The following is a 27,544-nucleotide window of genomic DNA, read 5'->3' as shown; positions in this document are numbered from 1 at the left end:
AATGGAGGTAGGTTTCGTATCTGACCACTGAGACATATAAACGACATCAGATCTGTCCTTATACTATAACTGCATATAGTCAGCAAATTTCAAGCACTGGTGAATGGTCCATGCAAGTATTCTAGTCTTGTTATCCCTGAGCAGCAACTTTAGCAGGTAACGCAAACCAAACAGCGATTTGGCAGCAAAAAAGGGGGGAAATCTGCCATTATGGTGAATAGGTAAAAATTGGTTCATCTAAATAGCACCGTGGCAAACGTATATCTTTGCTCGTTTTGTTTTAGTTTCCCTTTTCTGTGGTGGTTTATTGAGGTGGCTACTTCTAGAGAACAGAGACTGTAAGCTCTCCGACTCAGGGACATGTATTCTCTCAGCATATCTATATTTTAAATGTCTTAAGTCTTGTGCATTCATTCTATAGCACTATGGCAAATGCTGGTGTTTGATTAATGAGGGATAATTGTAGAAATTAGTTATTCATATAAATAAATGAGGAAGGCCAAGAGGCCAACACAAAATGTCACTAAGCTTAGTGCAGACCCATGTACAGAGCAATGCACACTGTGGGCTTCATTACTGAGGTGGGTAATATTGGTTAGTTTCCCTGAAGAGATTTAAGGTTTCACATTTATAATGTCTTTTTTAAAGTAAACTATTTAACCCATTCATATCTGGAGCTCTGGCTTGATTATAACAGTGAAACACATCTGTGACACCAGATTGCAGGGACAGTCATGCCGGTTTAAGGCTGTGCCTCTGAAGGATCTTATTGCTCAGGCGGATGGCTTTGACTTGTCTGTCTGAGGTATATGTTTGCATAGTACAGTCATAGCTCTGTGAGTAAGTGCTGGTGATAAATGACCCTGGCTACAAGTTCTTTTATTTCAAATATATGGGCTCTTCTGGGTCATACTGAAATGACTGTGATGCATTGTACATCCATGATCGTGCAAGGCAATGAGTCGCTGGAGTACTGTGCCAAGCCTCATTCCCCAGTCTGATCTGCAAAGCAACCTCACACCTCTGCCAGTGCCAAGCTGTACAGCTCCTGTCTTTTCCCACATCTCCTGGCTATTACCGATAGATACAAACTGAGCAAGGCTAACCAGTAACAGGCATACAGAATGGCACCAGACACCAGAAAAAGTAACTCAGTCTCAGTGAAGGGGTCCTGGCTCTGCCAATATGCTGTGTATGCCAACCCTCCCAGAAGGACACAGAACCATACAGATACAGGAACTATGCCTATGAAGTTCACTACCAGTTTTCTACGTCCAGATGTGCCCCAGCCTGCCTTATTTATGGTTATCAAAGCAAACATCTTTGCAGGCAAAAGACTGGTCATGTACAGGAGTGAGTAGAGAGACATGAAGATCATCTCAGCGTTACCGCGCAGGCAGCATGCATAGGCCGCCTTCACAATACCCACCAGCTGCACTGTTAGCAGAAAAAGGAGAATGTTCCAGACACGCCCACGGTAAAACAGTTGTACTACTGTGGCCATCAAAAAGAATGGAAAGAAACCTGTTACAACTGACTCATAGGTCATCCAGAGGTGGTGTTTGTGGAACCATAAGGCATTGTACAACCACTCCCGGAAATATGACTTGCTCCATCGTGTCTGCTGGTTTAGCCAGCGTAAGTACCGAGTGGGTGTCTCTGTAAGGCAATGAGACCTTGCTGTGTACTTAGTCCTGTATCCCATACTCAGAACACGGTTGGTGAGGTGTCTATCGTCCCCAAAGCTGCACTTCTGGCCTAGAAAAGTCTGATGGTACCAGTCTTCCAGAAAATACTGTAGCAGGCTGTTCCGATACATCCCTAGAGGGCCACTGATACACTGCACACAGCCAAAATACGACTGGCAGGCTCGTTCTACGTTAAATGCCATCCAATACCGTACACTGCTGAGGAAGGAGATCCAGGAATCATATTTATTCAGAATCTGAGAATATAAAGTAAAAAATAGCAGAGAAGAGAAATTAGAAACATTGATTATGAGAGCAAGGAGAGTATATAGTATGGGGATTTGTTGCGTTTTACTCATCTTTGTAGTCTCTCTGAAAAAGTCTTATACATGCAGAATATATTATTTAAATCAAGTCTGTAGTCAGCAAGTGAGATTTTTTTTTATATTAGTTATATAAAATGCCTTTACCTTTTCTTCTTGTTTTCTAAACCCCCATAACTCTAGCACCCCTGATGTTTCTGAACTACAATTCCCATTATGCCCAACTAGACTGCAGAGTGCCTAAGTATCATGGGAAATGTAGTTTCAAAACATCTGTGGTGCCAAGGTTAGCCATCACTGTGCTAGAGCTACTGTGTCCTCCTGATCACAGTATTATGAAGCCTCAATTGACGAACTTAGCAAGGCAGCCATATGACCTTAAAGGGACATGAAACCCAAAATTTATTTTCATCATTCAGATAAAGAATACAATTTTAAACAGCTTTCCAATTTACTACTATTATTTAATTTGCTTCATTTTTCAGATATCCTTTGTTGAATAAATAGCAATGCACATGGGTAAGCCAATCAAACGAGGCATCTATGTGCAGCCACCAATCAGCAATTACTGAGCCTATGTAGATAAGTAAATTTGAAAGTTATTTACAATTGCATTCTCTTTCTAAACTATGAAAGAAAAAAATGTGGGTTTCATCTCCCTTTAAGATCCCAGTTTTTCTTTATTTGTTTATTAATTTAATGTAGCATCATATGAATATTATGTCAGAATCAGTATAAGAGAAAACGAGATTTGTAATAACTAATAAATCAGTTTCTTCACATTCTAAGCAGTGATACATGAAACGCAACCTGGACACTATTTCATTTCTACTGGGTTTTCTTTGGCTGCCAGGTCAAGTTTTAGAGGTTGAGTTACTTATTTTCATTTCAATCTCTACACAGTTCCTCTTGGAAAAATGAGAAATTAAGTTCACTGGAAGTAGAGGGGTATATGTTAAAGGAAGATATTCACTGAAGACTTCTAGTAGGGTTTGTAAACATTTTTGAAATTACATTTCCCATGATGCTCGGACACTTTAAAGGGACACTGAACCCATTTTTTTTCTTTTGTGATTCAGATAGAGCATGCAATTTTAAGCAACTTTCTAATTTACTCCTATAATCAATTTTTTCTTCATTCTCTTGCTATCTTTATTTGAAAAAGAAGGCATCTAAGCTTTTTTTTTTGGTTCAGATCTGTGGACAGCACTTTTTTATTGGTAGATGAATTTATCCACCAATCAGCAAGAATAACCCAGGTTGTTTACCAAAAATGGCCCGGCATCTAAACTTACATTCTTGCATTTCAAATAAAGATACCAAGAGAATGAAGAAAATTTGATAATAGGAGTAAATTAGAAAGTTGCTTAAAATTGCATGCTCTATCTGAATCACAAACGAAAAAATGTGGGTTCAGTGTCCCTTTAAGCTGGCTGAGTATCATGGGAAATGTAGTTCCAAAACCTTGTGTGCCAACGTTGATCACCCCTGCAATAATGTGTGAGGCAGTATACTTCAACTGGTACCTGAATACCAACACCTTAAGAATGAAGAAACAGGTTTAGTAAATATTTATCTTGTTTTTTTTTTAATTTCTGGTCAACTTAAGGGAGTATACATTATACAACAAGAACGTTTGAACAAATTAAAGAGACAGTAAACACCTTGTAATTACAAGACATTTCTGTAGTCTTGCTATAGAATACATCTGCCAAGTGTACATATTTGTATAATACACTAGCTTTGTGTTTGCTGCAATTGTTTTTCAACAGCCAAACTCCCCCCACCACTTGCCTTCTTTGAAGGAGCTAATCCAGGCTTGAGTCTGCAGCTGACAAAACTGGCCACATTAATTATGTCAGAAAAAAATATTTTGTTTTGCTGTTGTTAACTGATAAATCCACTCAGGGAAATAAATGTAGCAAGATTAGAGCTAAAGCTTATAAAAAATAATGAAAGTATATAACGTTTACCATATAGATAACAAGGTGCTCACTCCTGTGAAGTTATGCATGAGTCAGCACTATTTGGCTAAAATGCAAATCGTAAACTGTCCTGAGATAAGGGGGCAGTCTGCAGAGACTTAGATACAAGGTAATCACAGAGGTAAAAAGTATATTAATATAACTGTGTTGGTTATACAAATCTGGGGAATTATTATTATTACTATTATTATTGGTTATTTGTAGAGTGCCAACAGATTCCACAGCGCTATAAACATAGGCGGTATACAAGGTAACATTTATAGGGATCAAATGGGAAGAGGGCCCTGCCGAGAGTCGCACTGTTGTAGTCAGCTCTTATGAAGGTGATCTGCAAACAGTTGGGCTCTTAGGCTTACATGCCAAGGGGATTCATGGTGTATAGTAATGGAGGAGAGGAACTGGTATAAAGAAAGGTTAGTGTAGGTTGTATGCATCCATGAACACTAGGTCTTTAGGGAGCGCTTGAAGCTTTTAAAAACTAGGGGAGAGTCTTATGGAGCGAGGCAGAGAGTTCCACAAGATGGGAGCCAGTCTGGAGAAGTCCTGTAAATGGGAGTGTGAGGAGGTAACAAGAGAGGAGGAGAGGAGGAGGTTGTGAGCAGAGCGAAGGGGATGGGAGGGAGAGTATTAAAGGGACATGAAACCCAAAATGTTTTTCATGCATCAGATATAGCTTGCAATTTTAAAAAAAACATAATTTATGCTTACCTGATACATTTATTTCTCTTGTAGTGTATCCAGTCCACGGATCATCCATTACCTGTGGGATATTCTCCTCCCCAACAGGACGTTGCAAGAGGATCACCCACAGCAGAGCTGCTATATAGCTCCTCCCCTCACTGTCATATCCAGTCATTCGACCAAAACAAATCGAGAAAGGAGAAACCATAGGGTGCAGTGGTGACTGAAGTTTAATTAAAGTTTAGACCTGCCTTAAAAGGACAGGGCGGGCCGTGGACTGGATACACTACAAGAGAAATAAATTTATCAGGTAAGCATAAATTATGTTTTCTCTTGTTAAGTGTATCCAGTCCACGGATCATCCATTACTTGTGGGATACCAATACCAAAGCTAAAGTACACGGATGATGGGAGGGACAAGGCAGGAACTTAAACGGAAGGAACCACTGCCTGTAGAACCTTTCTCCCAAAAACAGCCTCCGAAGAAGCAAAAGTATCAAATTTGTAAAATTTTGAAAAGGTATGAAGCGAAGACCAAGTCGAAGCCTTGCAAATCTGTTCAACAGAGGCCTCATTTTTAAAGGCCCAGGTGGAAGCCACAGCTCTAGTAGAATGAGCTGTAATTCTTTCAGGGGGCTGCTGTCCAGCAGTCTCATACGCTAAACGGATTATACTCCGAAGCCAAAAGGAAAGAGAGGTTGCCGAGGCCTTTTGACCTCTCCTCTGTCCAGAGTAAACAACAAACAGGTTAGATGTTTGACGAAAATCTTTAGTAGCCTGCAAGTAAAACTTCAATGCACGGACTACGTCTAGATTATGCAAAAGACGTTCCTTCTTTGAAGAAGGATTAGGGCATAATGACGGAACAACAATCTCTTGATTGATATTCCTGTTAGAAACCACCTTGGGTAAAAACCCAGGTTTTGTACGCAGAACTACTTTATCTGAATGAAAGATCAGATAAGGAGAATCACAATGTAAGGCAGATAACTCCGAGACTCTTCGAGCCGAGGAAATAGCCATCAGAAAAAGAACTTTCCATGATAGAAGTTTGATATCAATAGAATGAAGGGGTTCAAACGGAACCCCTTGAAGAACTTTAAGAACCAAGTTTAAGCTCCATGGGGGAGCAACAGGTTTAAACACAGGTTTAATTCTAACTAAAGCCTGACAAAATGCCTGAACGTCTGGAACTTTTGCCAGACGCTTGTGTAAAAGAATAGACAGAGCAGAAATCTGCCCTTTTAAAGAACTAGCTGATAATCCTTTATCCAAACCCTCTTGGAGGAAGGACAATATTCTAGGAATCCTAACCCTACTCCATGAGTAATTCTTGGATTCACACCAATGAAGATATTTACGCCATATCTTGTGGTAAATTTTCCTGGTGACAGGCTTTCGTGCCTGTATTAAGGTATCAATTACTGACTCGGAGAAGCCACGCTTTGATAGAATCAAGCGTTCAATCTCCATGCAGTCAGTCTCAGAGAAAGTAGATTTGGATGATTGAAAGGACCTTGTATTAGAAGGTCTTGTCTCAGAGGCAGAGTCCATGGTGGAAAGGATGACATGTCCACTAGGGCTGCATACCAGGTCCTGCGTGGCCACGCAGGCGCTATCAATATCACTGATGCTCTCTCCTGTTTGATTTTGGCAATCAGACGAGGGAGCAGAGGAAACGGTGGAAACACATAAGCCAGGTTGAAGAACCAAGGCGCTGCTAGAGCATCTATTAGTGCCGCTTCTGGGTCCCTGGATCCGTAACAAGGAAGCTTGGCGTTCTGGTGAGACACCATGAGATCCAGTTCTGGTTTGCCCCAACGGAGAACCAATTGAGCAAACACCTCCGGATGGAGTTCCCACTCCCCCGGATGAAAAGTCTGACGACTTAGAAAATCCGCCTCCCAGTTCTCTACCCCTGGGATATGGATCGCTGACAGGTGGCAAGAGTGAGTCTCTGCCCAGCAAATTATCTTGGAGACTTCTGACATCGCTAGGGAACTCCTGGTCCCCCCTTGATGGTTGATGTAAGCCACAGTCGTGATGTTGTCCGACTGAAATCTGATGAACCTCAGTTTTGCTAACTGAGGCCAAGCTAGAAGAGCATTGAATATTGCTCTTAACTCCAGAATATTTATTGGGAGGAGTTTCTCCTCCTGAGTCCATGAACCCTGAGCCTTCAGGGAGTTCCAGACTGCACCCCAACCTAGAAGGCTGGCGTCTGTTGTTACAATGGTCCAATCTGGCCTGCGAAAGGTCATACCTTTGGACAGATGGACCCGAGATAACCACCAGAGAAGAGAAGCTCTGGTTTCCTGGTCCAGATTCAGTAGAGGGGACAAATCTGTGTAATCCCCATTCCACTGACTGAGCATGCATAATTGCAGCGGTCTGAGATGCAGGCGCGCAAATGGCACTATGTCCATCGCCGCTACCATTAAGCCGATTACTTCCATGCACTGAGCCACCGTGGGGCACGGAATGGAGTGAAGAACACGGCAAGCATTTAGAAGTTTTGATAACCTGGACTCCGTCAGGTAAATTTTCATTTCTATAGAATCTATCAGAGTCCCTAGGAAGGAAACCCTTGTGAGAGGAGATAGAGAACTCTTTTCTTCGTTCACTTTCCACCCATGCGACCTCAGAAATGCCAGAACTATCTCTGTATGAGACTTGGCAATTTGAAAGCTTGACCCCTGTATCAGGATGTCGTCTAAGTAAGGAGCCACCGCTATGCCTCGCGGTCTTAGAACCGCCAGAAGTGAGCCCAGAACCTTTGTAAAAATTCTTGGGGCTGTAGCCAACCCGAATGGGAGAGCTACGAACTGGTAATGCCTGTCTAGAAAGGCAAACCTCAGGAACCGGTGATGATTCTTGTGAATCGGAATGTGAAGGTAGGCATCCTTTAAGTCCACTGTGGTCATGTACTGACCCTCTTGGATCATGGGTAAGATGGTTCGAATAGTTTCCATCTTGAATGATGGAACTCTGAGGAATTTGTTTAGGATCTTTAAATCCAAAATTGGTCTGAAGGTTCCCTCTTTTTTGGGAACCACAAGCAGCTTTGAATAAAATCCCTGTCCTTGTTCCGTCCGCGGAACTGGATGGATCACTCCCATTACAAGGAGGTCTTGCATGCAGCTTAGGAATGCCTCTTTCTTTATCTGGTTTGCAGATAATCTTGAAAGGTGAAATCTCCCTTGTGGGGGAGAAGCTTTGAAGTCCAGAAGATATCCCTGAGATATGATCTCCAACGCCCAGGGATCCTGAACATCTCTTGCCCATGCCTGGACGAAGAGAGAGAGTCTGCCCCCTACTAGATCCGTTGTCGGATAGGGGGCCGCTCCTTCATGCTGTCTTGGAGGCAGCAGCAGGCTTTCTGGCCTGCTTGCCCTTGTTCCAGGACTGGTTAGGTTTCCAGGCCTGCTTAGATTGAGCAAAAGTTCCCTCTTGTTTTGAAGTAGAGGGAGCTGATCCTGCACCTGCCTTGAAATTTCGAAAGGCACGAAAATTAGACTGTTTGGCCCTTGATTTGGCCCTGTCCTGAGGAAGGGTATGACCCTTACCTCCAGTAATGTCAGCAATAATTTCTTTCAAACCAGGCCCGAATAAGGTCTGCCCCTTGAAAGGAATGTTGAGTAATTTAGACTTTGAAGTCACATCAGCTGACCAGGATTTAAGCCATAGCGCCCTGCGCGCCTGGATGGCGAATCCGGAATTCTTAGCCGTTAGTTTAGTCAAATGAACAATGGCATCAGAAACAAATGAGTTAGCTAGCTTAAGTGTTCTAAGCTTGTCAATAATTTCAGTCAATGGAGCTGTATGGATGGCCTCTTCCAGGGCCTCAAACCAGAACGCCGCCGCAGCAGTGACAGGCGCAATGCATGCAAGGGGCTGTAAAATAAAACCTTGTTGAATAAACATTTTCTTAAGGTAACCCTCTAATTTTTTATCCATTGGGTCTGAAAAAGCACAACTGTCCTCAACCGGGATAGTGGTACGCTTTGCTAAAGTAGAAACTGCTCCCTCCACCTTAGGGACTGTCTGCCATAAGTCCTGTGTAGTGGCATCTATTGGAAAAATTTTTCTAAATATAGGAGGTGGGGAAAAAGGCACACCGGGTCTATCCCACTCCTTACTAATGATTTCTGTAAGCCTTTTAGGTATTGGAAAAACATCAGTACTCACCGGCACTGCATAGTATTTATCCAGTCTACACAATTTCTCTGGCACTGCAATTGTGTCACAGTCATTCAGAGCAGCTAATACCTCCCCAAGCAATACACGGAGGTTCTCAAGCTTAAATTTAAAATTAGAAATATCTGAATCGGGTCTCCCTGATTCAGAGACGTCACCCACAGACTGAAGCTCTCCGTCCTCAGGTTCTGCATATTGTGACGCAGTATCAGACATGGCTCTTACAGCATCTACGCGCTCTGTATCTCGTCTAACCCCAGAGCTATCGCGCTTGCCTCTTAATTCAGGCAATCTGGCTAATACCTGTGACAGGGTATTATTCATGATTGCAGCCATGTCCTGCAAAGTAATCGCTATGGGCATCCCTGATGTACTTGGCGCCATATTAGCGTGCGTCCCTCGAGCGGGAGGCGAAGGGTCCGACATGTGGGGAGAGTTAGTCGGCATAACTTCCCCCTCGACAGACCCCTCTGGTGACAATTCTTTTATAGATAAAGACTGATTTTTACTGTTTAAGGTGAAATCAATACATTTAGTACACATTCTCCTATGGGGCTCCACCATGGCTTTTAAACATAATGAACAAGTAGTTTCCTCTGTGTCAGACATGTTTATACAGACTAGCAATGAGATTAGCAAGCTTGGAAAACACTTTAAACCAAGTTAACAAGCAATATAAAAAACGTTACTGTGCCTTTAAGAGAAACAAATTTAGCAAAATTTGAAATAACAGTGAAAAAAGGCAGTTACACTAACAAAATGTTTACAGTGTATGTAACTAGTTAGCAGAGCATTGCACCCACTTGCAAATGGATGATTAACCCCTTAATACCAAAAACAGAATAATAAATGACAAAAACGTTTTTAAACACAGTCACAACTGCCACAGATCTACTGTGGTTGTTACCCTCCTCAAACACGACTTTTGAAGCCTTTTGAGCCCTTCAGAGATGTCCTGTATCATGCAGAAGGAAGCTGAGTGTCTCTGTCTGTAATTTTAGCTGCGCAAAAAGGCGCTAAAATAGGCCCCTCCCACTCATATTACAACAGTGGAAAGCCTCAGGAAACTGTTTCTAGTCAAAAATCAAGCCAGCCATGTGGAGAAAAAACTAGGCCCCAATAAGTTTTGTCACCAAACATATATAAAAACGATTAACATGCCAGCAAACGTTTTATATTACACTTTTATAAGAGTATGTATCTCTGTTAATAAGCATTTTTCTAGCAAATTCCATCCCTAGAAATATGTTTACTGCACATACCTTATTGCAGGGAAACCTGCACGCCATTCCCCCTCTGAAGTTACCTCACTCCTCAGAATATGTGAGAACGGCAATGGATATTAATTACTTCTGCTAAGATCATAGAAATCACAGGCAGATTCTTCTTCTAATGCTGCCTTTGATAAAACAGTACACTCCGGTACCATTTAAAAATAACAAACTTTTGATTGAAGTTAAGAAACTAACTATAATAACACCACACTCCTCTTACTACATCCATCTTTGTTGAGAGTTGCAAGAGAATGACTGAATATGACAGTGAGGGGAGGAGCTATATAGCAGCTCTGCTGTGGGTGATCCTCTTGCAACGTCCTGTTGGGGAGGAGAATATCCCACAAGTAATGGATGATCCGTGGACTGGATACACTTAACAAGAGAAATTATAATTTACATCTATTATCAAATTTCTTTCATGTAATTAACAAGAGTCCATGAGCTAGTGACGTATGGGATATACATTCCTACCAGGAGGGGCAAAGTTTCCCAAACCTTAAAATGCCTATAAATACACCCCTCACCACACCCACAAATCAGTTTTACAAACTTTGCCTCCAAGGGAGGTGGTGAAGTAAGTTTGTGCTAGATTCTACGTTGATATGCGCTCCGCAGCAAGTTGGAGCCCGGTTTTCCTCTCAGCGTGCAGTGAATGTCAGAGGGATGTGAGGAGAGTATTGCCTATTGAATGCAGTGATCTCCTTCTACGGGTCTATTTCATAAGGTTCTCTGTTATCGGTCGTAGAGATTCATCTCTTACCTCCCTTTTCAGATCGACGATATACTCTTATATTTACCATTTCCTCTACTGATTCTCGTTTCAGTACTGGTTTGGCTTTCTACAAACATGTAGATGAGTGTCCTGGGGTAAGTAAGTCTTATTTTCTGTGACACTCTAAGCTATGGTTGGGCACTTTATTTATAAAGTTCTAAATATATGTATTCAAACATTTATTTGCCTTGACTCAGAATGTTCAACTTTCCTTATTTCCAGACAGTCAGTTTCATATTTGGGATTATGCTTTAAATTATCATATTTTGTCTTACCTCAAAAATTTGACTTTTTTCCCTGTGGGCTGTTAGGCTCGCGGGGGCTGAAAATGCTTCATTTTATTGCGTCATTTTGGCGCGGATTTTTTTGGCGCAAAAATTCATTTCCGTTTCCGGCGTCATACGTGTCGCCGGAAGTTGCGTCATTTTTTGACGTTATTTTGCGCCAAAAATGTCGGCGTTCCGGATGTGGCGTCATTTTTGGCGCCAAAAGCATTTAGGCGCCAAATAATGTGGGCGTCTTATTTGGCGCCAAAAAATATGGGCGTCGCTTTTGTCTCCACATTATTTCAGTCTCATTTTCATTTGCTTCTGGTTGCTAGAAGCTTGATGTTTGGCATTTTTTTCCCATTCCTGAAACTGTCTTATAAGGAATTTGATTTATTTTGCTTTATATGTTGTTTTTTCTCTTACATATTGCAAGATGTCTCACGTTGCATCTGAGCCAGAAGATACTACAGGAAAACCACTGCCTGCTGGATCTACCAAAGCTAAGTGTATCTGCTGTAAACTTTTGGTAGCTATTTCTCCAGCTGTTGTTTGTATTAATTGTCATGACAAACTTGTTAAAGCAGATAATATTTCCTTTAGTGATGTACCATTGCCTGTTGCAGTTCCCTCAACATCTAAGGTGCAGAATGTTCCTGATAACATAAGAGATTTTGTTTCTGAATCCATAAAGAAGGCTTTGTCTGTTATTTCTCCTTCTAGTAAACGTAAAAAGTCTTTTAAATCTTCTCTCTCTACAGATGAATTTTTAAATGAACACCATCATTCTGATTCTTTGGACTCTTCTAGTTCAGAGGATTCTGTCTCAGAGATTGATGCTGATAAATCTTCATATTTATTTAAGATGGAATTTATTCGCTCTTTACTTAAAGAAGTACTAATTGCTTTAGAAATAGAGGATTCTAGTCCTCTTGATACTAATTCTATACGTTTGGATAAGGTTTTTAAAGCTCCTGCGGTTATTCCAGAAGTCTTTCCTGTTCCTAATGCTATTTCTGCAGTAATTGCTAAGGAATGGGATAAATTGGGTAATTCATTTACTCCTTCTAAACGTTTTAAGCAATTATATCCTGTTCCGCCTGACAGGTTAGAATTTTGGGACAAAATCCCTAAAGTTGATGGGGCTATTTCTACCCTTGCTAAACGTACTACCATTCCTACGTCAGATGGTACCTCGTTTAAGGATCCTTTAGATAGAAAAATTGAATCTTTTCTAAGAAAAGCTTATCTATGTTCAGGTAATCTTCTTAGACCTGCTATATCATTGGCTGATGTTGCTGCAGCTTCAACTTTTTGGTTGGAAACTCTAGCGCAACAAGTAACAAATCGTGATTCTCATGATATTATTATTCTTCTCCAGCATGCTAATAATTTCATCTGTGATGCCATTTTTGATATTATTAGAGTTGATGTTAGATTTATGTCTCTGGCTATCTTAGCCAGAAGAGCTTTATGGCTTAAGACTTGGAATGCTGATATGGCTTCTAAATCAACTCTACTTTCCATTTCTTTCCAGGGAAACAAATTATTTGGTTCTCAGTTGGATTCTATTATTTCAACTGTTACTGGTGGGAAAGGAACTTTTTTACCACAGGATAAAAAATCTAAAGGTAAAAACAGGGCTAACAATCGTTTTCGTTCCTTTCGTTTCAACAAAGAACAAAAGCCTGATCCTTCGTCCTCAGGAGCAGTTTCAGTTTGGAAACCATCTCCAGTCTGGAATAAATCCAAGCCTGCTAGAAAGGCAAAGCCTGCTTCTAAGTTCACATGAAGGTACGGCCCTCATTCCAGTTCAGCTGGTAGGGGGCAGGTTACGTTTTTTCAAAGAAATTTGGATCAAATCTGTTCACAATCTTTGGATTCAGAACATTGTTTCAGAAGGGTACAGAATTGGTTTCAAGATGAGACCTCCTGCAAAGAGATTTTTTCTTTCCCATGTCCCAGTAAATCCAGTGAAAGCTCAAGCATTTCTGAATTGTGTTTCAGATCTAGAGTTGGCTGGAGTAATTATGCCAGTTCCAGTTCCGGAACAGGGGATGGGGTTTTATTCAAATCTCTTCATTGTACCAAAGAAGGAGAATTCCTTCAGACCAGTTCTGGATCTAAAATTATTGAATCGTTATGTAAGGATACCAACGTTCAAGATGGTAACTGTAAGGACTATATTGCCTTTTGTTCAGCAAGGGAATTATATGTCCACAATAGATTTACAGGATGCATATCTGCATATTCCGATTCATCCAGATCATTATCAGTTCCTGAGATTCTCTTTTCTAGACAAGCATTACCAATTTGTGGCTCTACCGTTTGGCCTTGCTACAGCTCCAAGAATTTTCACAAAGATTCTCGGTGCCCTTCTGTCTGTAATCAGAGAACAGGGTATTGTGGTATTTCCTTATTTGGACGATATCTTGGTACTTGCTCCGTCTTTACATTTAGCAGAGTCTCATACGAATCGACTTGTGTTGTTTCTTCAAGATCATGGTTGGAGGATCAATTTACCAAAAAGTTCTTTGATTCCTCAAACAAGGGTAACCTTTCTGGGTTTCCAGATAGATTCAGTGTCCATGACTCTGTCTTTAACAGACAAGAGACGTCTAAAATTGATTACAGCTTGTCGAAACCTTCAGTCACAATCATTCCCTTCGGTAGCCTTATGCATGGAAATTCTAGGTCTTATGACTGCTGCATCGGACGCGATCCCCTTTGCTCGTTTTCACATGCGACCTCTTCAGCTCTGTATGCTGAACCAATGGTGCAGGGATTACACGAAGATATCTCAATTAATATCTTTAAAACCGATTGTTCGACACTCTCTAACGTGGTGGACAAATCACCATCGTTTAATTCAGGGGGCTTCTTTTGTTCTTCCGACCTGGACTGTAATTTCAACAGATGCAAGTCTCACAGGTTGGGGAGCTGTGTGGGGATCTCTGACGGCACAAGGAGTTTGGGAATCTCAGGAGGTGAGATTACCGATCAATATTTTGGAACTCCGTGCAATTTTCAGAGCTCTTCAGTTTTGGCCTCTTCTGAAGAGAGAATCGTTCATTTGTTTTCAGACAGACAATGTCACAACTGTGGCATACATCAATCATCAAGGAGGGACTCACAGTCCTCTGGCTATGAAAGAAGTATCTCGAATTTTGGTTTGGGCGGAATCCAGCTCCTGTCTAATCTCTGCGGTTCATATCCCAGGTGTAGACAATTGGGAAGCGGATTATCTCAGTCGCCAAACGTTGCATCCGGGCGAATGGTCTCTTCACCCAGAGGTATTTCTTCAGATTGTTCAATTGTGGGGGCTCCCAGAGATAGATCTGATGGCCTCTCATCTAAACAAGAAACTTCCCAGGTATCTGTCCAGATCCCGGGATCCTCAGGCGGAGGCAGTGGATGCATTATCACTTCCTTGGAAGTATCATCCTGCCTATATCTTTCCGCCTCTAGTTCTTCTTCCAAGAGTAATCTCCAAGATTCTGAGGGAATGCTCGTTTGTTCTGCTAATAGCTCCGGCATGGCCTCACAGGTTTTGGTATGCGGATCTTGTCCGGATGGCATCTTGCCAGCCATGGACTCTTCCGTTAAGACCAGACCTTCTGTCACAAGGTCCTTTTTTCCATCCGGATCTGAAATCCTTAAATTTAAAGGTATGGAGATTGAACGCTTGATTCTTGGTCATAGAGGTTTCTCTGACTCCGTGATTAATACTATGTTACAGGCTCGTAAATCTGTATCTCGAGAGATATATTATAGAGTCTGGAAGACTTATATTTCATGGTGTCTTTCTCATCATTTTTCTTGGCATTCTTTTAGAATACCGAGAATTTTACAATTTCTTCAGGATGGTTTGGATAAGGGTTTGTCCGCAAGTTCTTTGAAAGGACAAATCTCTGCTCTTTCTGTTCTTTTTCACAGAAAGATTGCTATTCTTCCTGATATTCATTGTTTTGTACAAGCTTTGGTTCGTATAAAACCTGTCATTAAGTCAATTTCTCCTCCTTGGAGTTTGAATTTGGTTCTGGGAGCTCTTCAAGCTCCTCCGTTTGAACCTATGCATTCATTGGACATTAAATTACTTTCTTGGAAAGTTTTGTTCCTTTTGGCCATCTCTTCTGCTAGAAGAGTTTCTGAATTATCTGCTCTTTCGTGTGAGTCTCCTTTTCTGATTTTTCATCAGGATAAGGCGGTGTTGCGAACTTCTTTTGAATTTTTACCTAAAGTTGTGAATTCCAACAACATTAGTAGAGAAATTGTGGTTCCTTCATTATGTCCTAATCCTAAGAATTCTAAGGAGAAATCATTGCATTCTTTGGATGTTGTTAGAGCTTTGAAATATTATGTTGAAGCTACGAAATCTTTCCGTAAGACTTCTAGTCTATTTGTTATCTTTTCCGGTTCTAGGAAAGGCCAGAAAGCTTCTGCCATTTCTTTGGCATCTTGGTTGAAATCTTTAATTCATCTTGCCTATGTTGAGTCGGGTAAAACTCCGCCTCAAAGAATTACAGCTCATTCTACTAGGTCAGTATCTACTTCCTGGGCGTTTAGGAATGAAGCTTCGGTTGACCAGATCTGCAAAGCAGCAACTTGGTCCTCTTTGCATACTTTTACTAAATTCTACCATTTTGATGTGTTTTCTTCTTCTGAAGCAGTTTTTGGTAGAAAAGTTCTTCAGGCAGCGGTTTCAGTTTGAATCTTCTGCTTATGTTTTTTGTTAAACTTTATTTTGGGTGTGGATTATTTTCAGCAGGAATTGGCTGTCTTTATTTTATCCCTCCCTCTCTAGTGACTCTTGTGTGGAAAGATCCACATCTTGGGTAGTCATTATCCCATACGTCACTAGCTCATGGACTCTTGTTAATTACATGAAAGAAAACATAATTTATGTAAGAACTTACCTGATAAATTCATTTCTTTCATATTAACAAGAGTCCATGAGGCCCACCCTTTTTTGTGGTGGTTATGATTTTTTTGTATAAAGCACAATTATTCCAATTCCTTATTTTATATGCTTCGCACTTTTTTCTTATCACCCCACTTCTTGGCTATTCGTTAAACTGATTTGTGGGTGTGGTGAGGGGTGTATTTATAGGCATTTTAAGGTTTGGGAAACTTTGCCCCTCCTGGTAGGAATGTATATCCCATACGTCACTAGCTCATGGACTCTTGTTAATATGAAAGAAATGAATTTATCAGGTAAGTTCTTACATAAATTATGTTTTTCTTTGTAAACTTATTTAAATTTGATAAGCTCTATTTGAATAATTAAAGAAAAAAAATTGACTTTACTGCTCTGAAGCCTCAGTGTAATCAACTTAGTTAATAAATGTTTTGTAGATGATTCATTTATATAGCCCACCTGGGAGTGTTTTTGTAACAATGTATAGTTTTGCTTATTTTTAAAAAACATTGTGCTGATTTACAGACTCATAACCAAGCCCCCAAAGTATCAGATGTAGACTGAAGTCTACAGATTCCTGCTGCTTCTGTTTGAGTAATCTGTCTTCTTTTCATATGCAGGGGAGGGTCTGCTGTTCCTGCTTTCTCAGCCCCTTTCAGTGGGTGTCCCAGACTACCTCATCAACAGTGCTAAACTGGGAGCTTATAACTATGTTTTTAAAAGGTTTTATACAGGGTTTTTAGATCAGTATCTGTGCATACTCTTCTTTTGGTGTACACTGTCCCTTTAATGCAATAGTGGTAAAATTACTGTATTATAAGCTTTACCTGTACATCTCCTCCAACTCCCCCCACTAAAGGGTCTTCCTCCAGAATGCGTAGCATCTCTGCAGTACACACTGGGTCCAATACGGTGTCTGAATCACAGACCTATAACAGGAAAAGCAGATTTATATGGTCAGCTGTATCACACAGATCACACATTTGCAACTTCTAGAAAAATGCAATCCATACAGCGCTCAAGACAAAAGCTAAGTTTCAAAAAGGTACAGAGAGAAAGAAGTGCATTTTAAAGTAAAAAATTAATTACAATTTATTTTTAATTGTAAGCTTTATCTGAATCATTCCAATTTAATTTTGACTTCAATGCTCTTCATTACATGTCCACTAAGTAAACTGCACGTCTGTGAGTCTGTGTAGCTTCCACCAGATTAATTACTGGTTCTTGTTACTGGCATCCAAGGTTTGAGTTACAAGCCTTTGTGTTACTGGTAGCCACTGTTCTGACTGCTCTGGCAACCATAGGGTATGGCAGGAGCATAACTACAGGGGTCTAAGATATCTCAACTAGGACTGGGCCAACACCTCTAGAGGGCCTATCTTACAAAACAGGAGTGGTTCCCTGAAAAACAGGGCTCACTGTACAAAAAGTGTATAGAATTGTCTTTACAAATATGGTAGCAGGGTTTCCAAGATGACCAACACTGTCTTGCTGCATGGAAAAAGCTGCCACCATATTTGTACACAAAGGGTGCATATCCTCAGGGGTGGGACTTACCAACAGAGAATTATGACTCACAGTCACAGAAAAACATCTCTATTTCTATGGAAAATGGGTGTATGTTATGGGTATCCTGAAGAATTATTCTATTAGGAGTTTGTAGTGCTTTGGAAAGGACATTGTTGAAATGGGGGGGGGGGGGGGGGGCTGTTGCAGCTTTTGTCCTAGTACCCAATTAGGTCTTTTTACACCCCTGGGGTAAGGGAGGTGGATATACATTTACTAAACACATATATTTAGGAGTTTGTACCTTTGGTTTTAAATAAATAATTAAAAAGATAACATTTGTTATTTTTTTCCCCTTTGCACCATTGTGTATATTATACAGAAAATGAGTAGGAATAAAATAATTAACCATAAAATATAAGATAAATTGTAAGACTAGGAGTAACATAGGCATAGTATCTATGCTATTCTGTTTATGACCCTAGCTCACATAATGTAGTAAAAAATAAATGAACACTAAATATAAATTGCCTGTGTTCTGTAATATTTCCCTACCTTGTTACATTTTCCTATCTACATAACGCGTACGGCCAAGCCTACATCTAGATGGAGAACTTTCATATCCGTCATTTTTTTTTCCCAAACAGAGGTTGATGTTAAAATAGTGATCGTATGGTTATGTTCTGTACAATTTTCCGACCACGTTATATTTGGCTGTTTTCAGTGCAGATCTCTCTCAAACATAAATAATTAAAAAATAAACACAAAATATAGTCCTAAAGCCTGTGTACACAGGCCATTTTTTTCAATACAGCGGTCCCACCCCTTGCTCTCTCTCTCTCTCGCCCCCTCTCTTTTGTGCTCTCTCTCTCTCTGACCCCCTTTTTTTGTTCTCTCTCTCTCTCCGTCACTCTCTCTTTTGTGCTCTCTCTCTCCGTCCCCCTCCCTTTTGTGCTCTCTCTACCCCCTATCTTTTGTGCTCTCTCCCTCCCTCTCTTTTGTGCTCTCCCTCCCCCCTCTCTTTTGTGCTCTCTCTCCCCCCTCTCTTTTGTGCTCTCTCTCCCCCCTCTCTTTTGTGCTCTCTCTCCCCCCTCTCTTTTTTGCTCTCTCTCCCCCCCTCTCTTTTGTGCTCTCTCTCCCCCCTCTCTTTTGTGCTCTCTCTCCCCCCTCTCTTTTGTGCTCTCTCTCCCCCCTCTCTTTTGTGCTCTCTCTCCCCCTCTCTTTTGTTCTCTCTCTCCCCCTCTCTTTTGTGCTCTCTCACCCCCCCTCTCTTTTGTTCTCTTTCTGCCCCCTCTGTTTTGTGCACTTTCTCCCCCCTCTCATTTGCTCTGTCTCCCCCCTCTCTTTTATGCTCTCTCTCTCTGTCCCCCTTTTTTTGTGCTCTCTCTCTCCGTCGCTCTCTCTTTTGTGCTCTCTCTCCGTCCCCCTCTCTTTTGTGCTCCCTCTCTCCCCCCTCTCTTTTGTGCTCTCTCTCTCCCCCTCTCTTTTGTGCTCTCTCTCTCCCCCTCTGTTTTGTGCTCTTTCTCCCCCCTCTCTTTTGTGCTCTTTCTGCCCCCTCTCTTTTGTGCTCTTTCTGCCCCTATCTTTTGTGCTCTTTCTCCCCCTCTCTTTTGCTCTGTCTCCCCCTATTTTTTGTGCTCTCTCTCCCCCCTCTCTTTCGTGCTCTCTCTCTCCCCCCTCTCTTTTGTGCTCTCTCTCTGTCCCCCTCTCTTTTGTGCTCTCTCCCCCTCCCTTTTGTGCTCTCTCTCTCCCCCCTCTCTTTTGTGCTCTTTCTCCCCCCTCTCTTTTGTTCTGTCTCCCTCCCTCTCTTTTGTGCTCTCCCCCCTCTCTTTTGTGCTCTCCCTCCCTCTCTTTTGTGCTCTCCCTCCCTCTCTTTTGTGCTCTCTCTCCCTCTCTTTTGTGCTCTCTCTCCCTCTCTTTTGTGCTCTCTCTCCCCCCTCTCTTTTGTGCTCACTCTTCCCCCTCTCTTTTGTGCTCACTCTTCCCCCCTCTCTTTTGTGCTCTCTTTCCCCCTCTCTTTTGTGCTCTCTCTCCCCCTCTCTTTTTTGTGCTCTCTCTCCCCCTCTCTTTTGTGCTCTCTCTCTCTCCCCCCTCTCTTTTGTGCTCTCTCTCCCCCCCTCTTTTGTGCTCTCTCCCCCCCCTCTTTTGTGCTCTCTCCCCTCTCTCTTTTGTGCTCTCTCTCGCCCCTCTCTTTTGTGCTCTTTCTCGCCCCTCTCTTTTGTGCTCTTTCTCCCCCCTCTCTTTTGTGCTCTTTCTGCCCCCCTCTCTTTTGTGCTCTTTCTCCCCCTTCTCTTTTGCTCTGTCTCCCCCCTCTTTTGCACGTTCTCTCTACAGACCACACCTGGCTACTCCCCCACCATGCCTGCGTCATGCATCACCATGCCTGCGTCATGCATCACCACGCCCGCGTCACGTCCCACCACGCCTGCGTTACATCCCGGCCGGCCTTTCCACTCTGCCCGACCCCGCCCACTCCCACCGGACAGCAGATCAGGTCAGTTTGTGTAAGGACAGGTGTGTTTGTCCTCGCGCTGTCTCTACTGCGCATGACAGCTTCAGACAAACACACTTGGCCTTTTATATTATAGGATGGTATTAGCTTGTAATGATAGCGTTATTTTTATAAATGCATTTTGTAGGCTATATAACAAAAAAAAAAAAAATACTATACAGATGTAGATACAAAACGGCAACTATTTATATTATTTTTTAGCAAATGTAACGGATGTGCCAACACACCAAGCACAGGTTCTGGCCACATGTCAGTCACCAGATGCACAGTTTCCTAAAATTATGTTTTCTGCAAATTAGAAATGAATGTAGAGGTTTTTTTAACTTGTATATACGATGCAATATAGAGATAGTATGTTCAGATTTGCTCCTAAAATAATACAGTCAAAACTTTACTGGAGAGAATATTGAGGTTCCATATTTGTCATTGTACATTAAACGGACATAAACCCAAACATTTTGTTCAGGATTCCAATGGAACATGCAATTTTAATCAACTTTACAATTTGCTTCTATTATCAATACGCTTCATTCTCTTGGAATCCTTTGTTGAAGGAGAAACAATGCGCTACTGGGAGCTAATTGAACACATCAGGTGAGCCAATGGCAAGAGGCATATATGTGCAGCCACCAATCAGCAGCTATCTTTCAGTAGTCCATTGCTGCACCTGAGCCTACCTAGGTATGTTTTTCAACAAAGGATATAGAGGATGAAGCAAATTAGATATGTCAATCACACTTTTTTTAGTCAAAACAATGTTTTACTTTGTTATCAAGCACTTATGACCCCTCCATACCAATAACCACTCTCCTAGATTAACTATGGGCCCAATTATCAAAAACTCGCCGGCATAGAGAGAAAACATACACTTTCTTTTTTATTATTATTATTATTATTATTATTAATTTAGTCCAGTGTTATTCGAAATAATATGTGGTACAAAACACGCCAAAATATCTTAGATATTCCCACCATGCATAAAGAAATAGTCTACAAATTAGTTAGTACAATATATAAATTTTTACAACAGATATGTGTACTTGGCTATTAACCCTTTCTGGTCCTTTAAATGATTAACTTGTGCGGCCCGCAAGTCTTATTTAATTCTCGCACCATTATTTTTGAATTACACAGTTAAATAGCAAGTCACCGCTAGATGTCGTTATTTAGCTGTGAAATTAAAAAGAGGCAGTCGGAATATATCCGACATTTGAGCGCATGCGCTAAAACCCTTTGTCGGATATATTCCGACATAGGACCGCAAAGGGTTTAACTTCTATTTGATAACATCGACACTCTAACCATGGAGACAGCAAAAAAGAGAGAGCTGTTTGGGAGAAATCAGGTAGGTGGGAGTGTAACCCCTACATTATATTACTATTAACCTTACCAGCTAACTAATTAACCCCTTCATTGCTGGAAATTTCACAAGTGTGGTACTATTACAAAACCCAAAGTTTGTGAAAAAGATAACAATTTTTTTAATATGATCGTATTTGGCGGTGAAACAGTGGCATGAAATATACCAAAATGGGCCTAGATCAATACCTTGCGTTGTCTACTAAAAATATATATCGTTTTGCTAGGTAAACAAAACAAAAATAAAGGCTCTATTTCTGTTTAAATAGAGTGATAGCAAAAATGCTAAAACATTTACTGGTACTTTGGGCAAGTTTTTCTCTAAAATTCCTGGTCCTTAAAGGGACATTAAACACTAAATAAATGCTAGATAGAATGATGCATTCAAAGAAAAGATTAGTCTGGGAATAACATGCAGATGTATTTTTCAAAGTTTCATTAGTTGTTTAAACATTGGCAAAATAAGTGTAAAGTTTTAGTGTCTATAAAACAATGGGAGCGGCCATGTTGTAACTTAGATTACCTTCTCTGCTGTGGCCAATTAGGGACAGTTATAAATAGGTCTCTAGAGTGTGCAGCCAATGGCTGTGTGGAATATAACACTGCACTTCCATTTCTAACAGGAACTGAAAAGCTCACAATTTCATAATGGATTTACAGGAAAAGGGGACAAAAAAAAAATAATGAAAGTATACTGCAGAGTTTTCTTTATATATACGATTTATCATGTTATATTACCATCTCAAAGTGTTTAATGTCCCTTTAAGAGGTTAATATTGGCTTACATTTTAGCTGGGTGGTCAGTAAAATCAGCCGGGTGGTGTGTCAATTAAGGTCCAGATTACAAGTGGAGTGGTATTTAACACTCCGGTGCTACCTCTTCAAGAAATAAGCTTTTTGCGTACATCGGGTAGCACTTTTATTACAAGTTGAAAGTAAACTGTTCTCGCACAAGCCCTAACCCAATTTGTGCAAAAAGCCGAACTTAGAATATTGTGCAAGTTAACGTATTCCCCCATAGAATACAGATGTAGAAACAAAAATGAAGCAGCACCACCAAACAGCGTTTCTTCAAGGTGTTTTATTCAGCTTGAGGAGTAGCCAGACCCAATAAAGTTAAACAACAACGTTTCGGACACAGTCCTTAGTCATGTATGGCTAAACTATACACATAATCATCTTTAAATACCCTCCTAGCCACACCCACACACCTGTGAAGTTTGTACATTCCAAATTAACCCCTTACATACCACTCAAGGTACACAGGTAATTATCAGCAAAAAACATTTCAGTTATTTTCCGGTGAAACACACCAACCTTATATATATTAAAGTATAGTTAAATATACATACATATATCAAGTAAATTAGCAGAACAGAATCCATAATCATCTGTAACAAAAGAGAAAAGGAAGAAATTAAGAAACATTGTATCAAATAATATTTAAAGGCATACAGATAGGTCAAAATCCCTATTCATCCCATTAGGGTGTAATGTCCCCAACTTATTAATCCAGAACATTTCTCTACTCTTAAGGATTTTGGCTCTATCTCCACCCCTTCTAGGAACTGGCACATGCTCTATCACTTGAAATCTTAACTGATTAAGGTTATGTCCAGCAGACAAAAAATGGCACGCTACAGGGGCATCAAGTTTTTTTGTCCTAATACTGCTTTTATGTTGAACCATACGTTCACGGACACTACGGGTGGTCTCTCCGACGTACCCCAATCCACAGGGACATTTAATCAAATAAACCACATATTCTGTGTTGCATGTAAAATAATCCTTAATAGAAAACATATATCCAGTCCTAGGATGACTAAAGGTGGGGCCTTTAATTATGTTATTGCAGTTAGAGCAACCAAGGCATGGGAAATTCCCCCAATTTTTCTTGCCTATATAGCTCTGCACCCCCCTCTTTTTAAGGGGGCCAATATCTGCTCTGACAAGTGAATCTTTAAAATTTCTACCTCTTTTATAGGCCGGCATAAAAGGTTTAGAAAACTCAGATACTGCTGTATATAAAAAACTGCATACAAACCCCGTTTTTAACATTCAGAAAGAGGTTGAAAATTGTGTTAATATTGCTGTAAAAAATGGGATAATTGATAAAGATATTGCAAAGTTTCTTTTGGAATCAGAGGCAGTTACTCCTGTTTTATACACACTTCCTAAAGTACATAAATGCTTAACTTCCCCCCCTGGACGCCCCATTGTAGCTGGAATGGGTTCTATCCTATCTAAAGTTTCCATTTTTTTAGATAAGGCTTTGAGACCACTGGTATTATCCAATTCCTATATTCAGGATACAAGTGATTTTATAACTAAATTGCAGAACCTGTCTATTGATGGGAACAGAGGCATACTGTTTAGTCTGGATGTAGCATCATTATATACTTTCATCTCGCATTAGGCTTGAGTCAAGATTTAAAATTTTCACCATTACAACAAGAATTTTTGATCCAATTATTGAGGATTGTATTATGTTGTAATTATTTTTTATTTGGTGATGATTACTACCTACAACTCCAAGGGACTGCCATGGGTTCCAATGTCGCCCCCACATACGCAAATATCTATATGAATATCTTTGAGGAATATTTTGTTTATAATCATCCATTGTTTTTACTATATGGTGCCACATGGTGGCGCTATATAGATGATATTTTTGGTGTGTGGTTGGGCGACATTGGAACCCTTGAGAAATTTATTAATGATTTAAATTCTGCTACAACTAGAATTAAATTCAAACTGGTGTGGAGTGAGGAGAGTGTGGTTTTTCTGGATACTCGAGTATCAAAAACTCCACAGGGCTTATCTGTGGATTTATATAAAAAAGAAACAGACTGTAACACCCTCCTCCACTATACCAGTGCCCACCCTCCATCTCTTCTCAAATCTTTACCTAGAAGCCAATTCCTTCGGGTCAGAAGGATTGTGTCTGATGAAAATTTGGCCAAATTAAGATTGAGAGAGATGGGGGATCGGTTTTTAGCAAGGGGTTACCCTAAGGAATTAATTGAATCAGAACTTGAGTATGCTCTTGCCACAACTAGACAATCCCTGTTAACTAAAAAGAATAATGAGAAAAGAGAGATAAAGGGGACAGAAAAATCTGATTGGTTTTTGTTAGCCAATATTCCCCTTTAAGTCTAAAGGTTCAGAAAATTTTATTAAAGCATTGGCATGTGTTACAGACCTGTGAATCAGATGTTTTGGAGTTTTCTAAACCTTTTATGCCGGCCTATAAAAGAGGTAGAAATTTTAAAGATTCACTTGTCAGAGCAGATATTGGCCCCCTTAAAAAGAGGGGGGTGCAGAGCTATATAGGCAAGAAAAATTGGGGGAATTTCCCATGCCTTGGTTGCTCTAACTGCAATAACATAATTAAAGGCCCCACCTTTAGTCATCCTAGGACTGGATATATGTTTTCTATTAAGGATTATTTTACATGCAACACAGAATATGTGGTTTATTTGATTAAATGTCCCTGTGGATTGGGGTACGTCGGAGAGACCACCCGTAGTGTCCGTGAACGTATGGTTCAACATAAAAGCAGTATTAGGACAAAAAAACTTGATGCCCCTGTAGCGTGCCATTTTTTGTCTGCTGGACATAACCTTAATCAGTTAAGATTTCAAGTGATAGAGCATGTGCCAGTTCCTAGAAGGGGTGGAGATAGAGCCAAAATCCTTAAGAGTAGAGAAATGTTCTGGATTAATAAGTTGGGGACATTACACCCTAATGGGATGAATAGGGATTTTGACCTATCTGTATGCCTTTAAATATTATTTGATACAATGTTTCTTAATTTCTTCCTTTTCTCTTTTGTTACAGATGATTATGGATTCTGTTCTGCTAATTTACTTGATATATGTATGTATATTTAACTATACTTTAATATATATAAGGTTGGTGTGTTTCACCGGAAAATAACTGAAATGTTTTTTGCTGATAATTACCTGTGTACCTTGAGTGGTATGTAAGGGGTTAATTTGGAATGTACAAACTTCACAGGTGTGTGGGTGTGGCTAGGAGGGTATTTAAAGATGATTATGTGTATAGTTTAGCCATACATGACTAAGGACTGTGTCCGAAACGTTGTTGTTTAACTTTATTGGGTCTGGCTACTCCTCAAGCTGAATAAAACACCTTGAAGAAACGCTGTTTGGTGGTGCTGCTTCATTTTTGTTTCTACATTTGCATTTGTGGGTTCTGGCAGGAACCTGGACGCTGGCACACCTTAAAACATTCCCTGTGCTGGATATATATGACTATCCCATAGAATACAGAGGAGCAAAAAAGTGGGGGGAAAATCCTACTCGAGCGCAAACACAATCACAAATGTGCTAACCAGACATAAAAATATGAATATTTCACATTCCAATTAGGGATGGGCAAATGTTTCGCAACAATCGAAAAATGAAACAAATTTTAACACGTTCGTTCATTTCGAATTTTCGAATGTTTGTACAACATTCTAGCATTTGTTTAATGTAATAGTATTTCTAATGCTTTGTTTATATGTAATATTATATTCAAATTTTTCTAATAATTCGATTCGAATTATGCAATATTCAAATTTATATATTTGTAATAATATTTCTAATGCTTTCTTTAAAGTGAAGGTCAATTTTCATCAACGAGTGCCCGGTTTTTAAAAATACTTTTAAAAACAGGGGCACTTTCATTGATGAAAATTAACATTGCACTGGATTTGAAGAAATACTTACCTTTTACTCCTGAAAAGCCAGATTGACTATCCCGCTCCTTCTTCTTCCTGCTGTAGACCACAGCAATGACAAAACTGGCTTCCTCCAATCACAGCCAGGCATCACGAGCTGGACGCTCTGGGGTGCAAGCCATGATTGGAGGAAGCCGGTTTTGTCATTTCTGACGTCAGTACAGAGGAACTGAGGCTGGGATCGGCGATCCGGTTTTGCAGGAGTAAAAGGTAAGTATTTCTACAAATCCAGTGCAATGTAAATTTTCATCAATGAAAGTTCCCCTGTTTTTAAAAGTATTTTTAAAAACCGGGCATTCATTGATGAAAATTGACCTTCACTTTAAGTGTAATATTCAAATTATGCAATATTCGAAATAGAAACATTCAAATTGAAATATTTGTATTTATTATGTATCTATTTACTAAATTCCCTACCACATAAACTATTGAACTTCTGAACAGTATAACACTGAATGTTACATTCGAAATTTCAAATGTGTACATTCGATCTAATTATGAACATTCAAAATCAAAAGTAACATTTGAAAACTGTAAATAGCATTCAATTATAGAATATTTAAGAATATTCGTTCTTATCAACATTCGATTATGTAAATCGAATTTCTAAAATAACATTTGTTCTAATATTCAAATTTTAATATAAACACATTCGCCCATCCCTAATTCCAATGTTTTTCACATAACAGAATATGTTCTTTTTATTTATAAATACATATTTCTATATATATATGATTATTTTTTGGTATAATATATATCTTTACCGATATATATGTATATATATATATATATATATATATATATATATATCTAAAAAAAATAATCATGTTTTCATCTACTTAAGGGGCCAGTAAATATAGTAGATTTGCATAACCAATGTATCTCTATGTTAAAGCCCTTTGTCTGCCTTTTTTTACTGGAGACCTCATATTTTTGAAACCTTATAACTTTTTTGTGCAATATTTTTTTAAATCATTTTTATTAGATGGTGTTATGAGTGTAACTGTACTTTGTAATATATTTTTTATGTGTTTTGTGCAACTTTTATTGTTGCTCGAAACAGTCAACCCGAACTCTGAGGATGCGATATCCCAAAGTGCATTAACTTAAATTGCGCTCAAGTAATCACATTTACTTTCAACTTGTAATACGAGCGAAAAACCCGATGTGCGCAAACACCCGCATTAAACCTCTTTTCACAAATGTTTAGTAATGCTTCCGAATTGGCAGCAGATGTTATGGATGACAGAGGTTCCTGGAGATATGGTACAATATAATTTTTTTATTAACCCTTTAAGGACACAGCTTTCTGT

The 27,544-nt window shown here is 39.9% G+C and overlaps 1 protein-coding gene across 1 annotated transcript in view; it reads right to left on the bottom strand.

Annotated features, from left to right (window-relative positions):
* Positions 1-903: 903 nt before the first annotated feature.
* The window catches only part of HAS3 (hyaluronan synthase 3), a 36,397-nt gene continuing 9,756 nt past the window's right edge, over positions 904-27,544 (bottom strand). Inside the window, exons 2-3 of the mRNA XM_053692328.1 lie at positions 16,935-17,036; positions 904-1,945 (exon numbers count right to left, since the gene is read on the bottom strand). Coding sequence (XP_053548303.1) covers positions 1,016-1,945; positions 16,935-17,036 — 1,032 coding nt within the window. The 3' untranslated portion in view covers positions 904-1,015. The remainder of the gene's footprint in view (positions 1,946-16,934; positions 17,037-27,544) is intronic.

The sequence above is a fragment of the Bombina bombina genome, chromosome 1 (genome assembly GCF_027579735.1).
Source record: "Bombina bombina isolate aBomBom1 chromosome 1, aBomBom1.pri, whole genome shotgun sequence".
Taxonomy (NCBI): Eukaryota; Metazoa; Chordata; class Amphibia; order Anura; family Bombinatoridae; genus Bombina; species Bombina bombina.
The sequence above is the reverse complement of the archived record's forward strand: the minus strand, read 5'-3'. Positions and strand labels throughout refer to the sequence as shown.